Source organism: Capsicum annuum, chromosome 10 (assembly GCF_002878395.1).
Source record: "Capsicum annuum cultivar UCD-10X-F1 chromosome 10, UCD10Xv1.1, whole genome shotgun sequence".
Taxonomy (NCBI): domain Eukaryota; kingdom Viridiplantae; phylum Streptophyta; class Magnoliopsida; order Solanales; family Solanaceae; genus Capsicum; species Capsicum annuum.
Genome location: NC_061120.1, coordinates 88481505 through 88484962, shown reverse-complemented (window position 1 = coordinate 88484962; position 3458 = coordinate 88481505). Strand labels below are relative to the sequence as shown.

Here is a 3458-nt window from a genome sequence, read left to right as displayed (position 1 = left end):
CTTCCCTATACAGATTTAGGATTTAACTTATTCAATTATTATTAAACCAGTAAATAAATTAATTATGTGGGCCATAGAAATTTATATTCTCCCACTTGGCACACACAATGTTAATTTAGTGGTTTAATATGTACGTCAATCATGTGCACAATTAACGTTAAATCCAACATCATTTGTCATCGTTAAATAAATCAACTAAAATGAGTCATGGCGGTTGTACATCACTTTATTGACATATCCTTCCATGTACTACAATACTAGTCTATTACCTAACATAACCTTTCAAATACATAATGGGTCCAACTATAATACTTAGAGTACTTTATCTAAGTCAGAACCTGTCATCATTATTCACAATATTATGTATATAAGAGAAAACAGGTAACAACAGAAACATATATAATTTGAGCTCAAAGTGTCAATTACATAAACATAATAAATTCTTTACATAAAATCAATCATTGCTATCAATAAGACCCATTCCTTCAACATGTTCAACAAATGTTTTGGGCGGTAATCCTTTCGTCAAAGGATCAACAATCATAAGCTTAGTGCTAATATGCTCAATTGACACTTTATGTTTCTGGACTTCTTCTTTAACCAAAAAATATTTCAATTCCATATGCTTAGCACCTTTCGAATACTTATTATTATTAGAGAAGAAAACTGTGGCGGTATTATCACAATAAATTTTCAGCAGCCTGGCTATATTGTCGACTAGTCCAAGTCCTGAAATAAAATTTTGCAGCCAATTAGCCTGGACTGTGGCCTCAAAGTATGCCACAAACTCAGCTTCCATAGTGGATGCAGCTATAACAGACTGCTTCGCACTCTTCAATGATAGTGCTCCTCCAGCTAACAGAAACAAATATCCAAATATGGATTTTCTTGTATCCACACAACTAGCATAATCTGAATTTGAATATCCAATCAAATCTAGATGATCAGATCTTCTATAAGTGAGCATATGCTCTTTCGTTCCTTGTAAGTATCGCAACACTTTGTTTGCAGCCTTCCAGTGATCCATTCCAGGATTACTTTGATATCGACCTAACATCCCAATAACAAAACTGATGTCTGGTCTTGTACGTGTTTGGGCATACATAAGACTCCCAACTATTGATGCATAAGGAATATACTTCATTTGCTTTCATTCCAAGTCATTCTTTGGACATTGATTGAGACTAAACTTATCTTCTTTCTAAATTGGAACGGGACTTAATAGACATTTTTTTCATTCTAAATCTCTCTAATACTTTATTAATATAGGTTTTCTGAGATAATTCCAACAATTCTTGTGATCTATCTCGAAATATTTCTATTCCAATCACATAGGATGCCTCACCCATATCTTTTATTTCAAAGTTATTAGAGAGATATTTCTTGGTATCATACAACAAACCAAGATCAATAGTAGCTAGCAAGATGTCATCAACATACAAGACTAACATAATAAGCTTACTCCCATTGACCTTTAGATATATACACCAATCAACAGTGTTTTCTTTAAATCTAAAGGTGATAATTATTTTATTAAAATTAAGATACCATTGTCGGGAAGCTTGCTTAAGTTCGTATATTGACTTCTTAAGTTTACACACCATGTGTTTCTTTCCTTTAATAGAAAACCTCTCAGGTTGATTCATATAAGCTTCTTCCTTCAAATTTCCATTCGAAAATGCTATTTTTACATCCATTTGATGTAGCTCTAAGTCATAATGAGCTACCAAGGCCATTATAATTCTTAGTGAATCTTTTCTAGAAATGGGTGAAAATGTCTCTTTATAATCAATGCCATACTTTTGAGTGAAACCTTTGGCAACAAGTCTGGCCTTATGACGTCTGATGTTGCCAGTTGAGTCGCGTTTGGTATTAAAGACCCATTAACACCCAACTCTTTTGCAACCTTCAGGTAATTCAACAAGGTCCCAAACTTCATTCTGTTTCATAGATTTTAACTCATATTTTATAGCATTTATCCATTTATCAGAATTATTACTTTCAATGACTTATGAAAATGAAACTGGATCATTATCAATTCCCAAGTCAGTTTCTGAATCATGTAGATATACCAAATAATCTTCAGAAATAACAGATCTTCTTTGTCTTTGAGATCTTCTTCATGCTACTTCTTGTGGTTCATCTACTACAGTTTCATGAATTATGGTTTCATTAGTAGGAACATTAATTTGTTGTTCTTGTTGATTACTTTGTTGTACAACAGCTTCAGGAACAACAAATTTAAAAAAAAGTACAAGGTAGAAAAATTCGCACCTTAACTTCTTTAATTTCCACATTACGTGGTTCTTCACTCCCACTAACTTCACCATTCAATGAATCTAGCGTTTCCAGTTTCAACTATTCTCGTACTATGATTAGGACAGTAAAATCTATACACCTTTGATTTTTCTGGATAACCAATGAAGAAACCACTGATTGTTCTTGCATCCAGTTTTTTTTCTTGTGGATTATATACTCTAACTTCTACCAGGCAACCCCAAATATACAGGTGCCTCAAACTAGGTTTCCTATCAGTCCACAGTTCAAAAGGTGTCTTTGGAACTGCTTTACTAGGAACCCTATTTAGCAAGTAAACGGCAGTCCTTAAAGCATACATCCATAAAGAAGGAGGTAAAGATGAATTACTTAATATACTCCTAACCATATCCATTAATGTACGATTACGCCTTTCTGCCACACTATTTTGTTGTGGTGTGACAGGCATTGTGTATTGAGCACATATGCCACGCTTTTCAAGAAATTTAGCAAATGGACTTGGGTGTTGTCCACTTTCATCATATCTTCTATAATATTCACCACCTCTACCAAACTTGATTATTTTCACCTTTCCATCTAATTGTCTTTCAACCTCAATAATAAATATCTCTAAGGCATTAATCGTTTGAGATTTTTATGCAACAAATAGATATATCTATAACGTGAAAAGTCATCAATAAAAGTGATAAAATATTTTTTTATTGAAAGATGTGATATCAAAAGGACCACATATATCAGTGTGTATAATTTTAAGAAGCTATGTGTTTCTTGTGGCTTCTTTCTTTGTGTGTTTTGTTTTTTCCCTTTAATATAATCTACACAAATGTTAAGGTCAGTAAAATCTAAATCTGGAAGAATTTCATTCTTAACTAATCTTTTCAGCCTTTCTTTAGATATATGACCTAAATGTTTATGCCACAAGTAAGCAGATTGTTCATTCACCAAACTTCGTTTGGTTCCAACATTATAATACAGAGTTAAGAGTATTTTGGAAAAAAGATTATCAAGATTCAGTTTGTATAAATTATCACAAAGAGTACCAATACCAATGAGATAATTATTCTTAAACAAACTAAAACATCCATTATCAAAATTAAAAGACTATCCCGTCTTATCCAACTTAGACAAAGAAACTAAATTTCTCGAAAGAGAAGGAACATAATACGTTTCAACTAAATCTA

General features: G+C 32.5%; 1 protein-coding gene across 1 annotated transcript; it reads right to left on the bottom strand.

The window, feature by feature from the left end:
• Positions 1 to 312: 312 nt before the first annotated feature.
• Positions 313 to 1144, bottom strand: LOC124887752 (secreted RxLR effector protein 161-like). Its single transcript, XM_047397669.1, has 2 exons — positions 685 to 1144; positions 313 to 338 (listed from the first exon to the last, which is right to left on the bottom strand). The coding sequence occupies exons 1-2, from the start codon at positions 1142 to 1144 to the stop codon at positions 313 to 315; spliced, it is 486 nt and encodes a 161-aa protein (XP_047253625.1).
• Between the last annotated feature and the right edge of the window lie 2314 nt (positions 1145 to 3458).

Coding starts and splice junctions, on each gene's coding strand:
- LOC124887752 (XM_047397669.1), bottom strand. CDS start 1,144: ATGAAGTATATTCCTTATGCATCAATAGTTGGGAGTCTTATGTATGCC. Junction 339..684: donor CAGGCTGCTGAAAATTTATT/GTGATAATACCG, acceptor TAATGATGACAG/GTTCTGACTTAGATAAAGTA.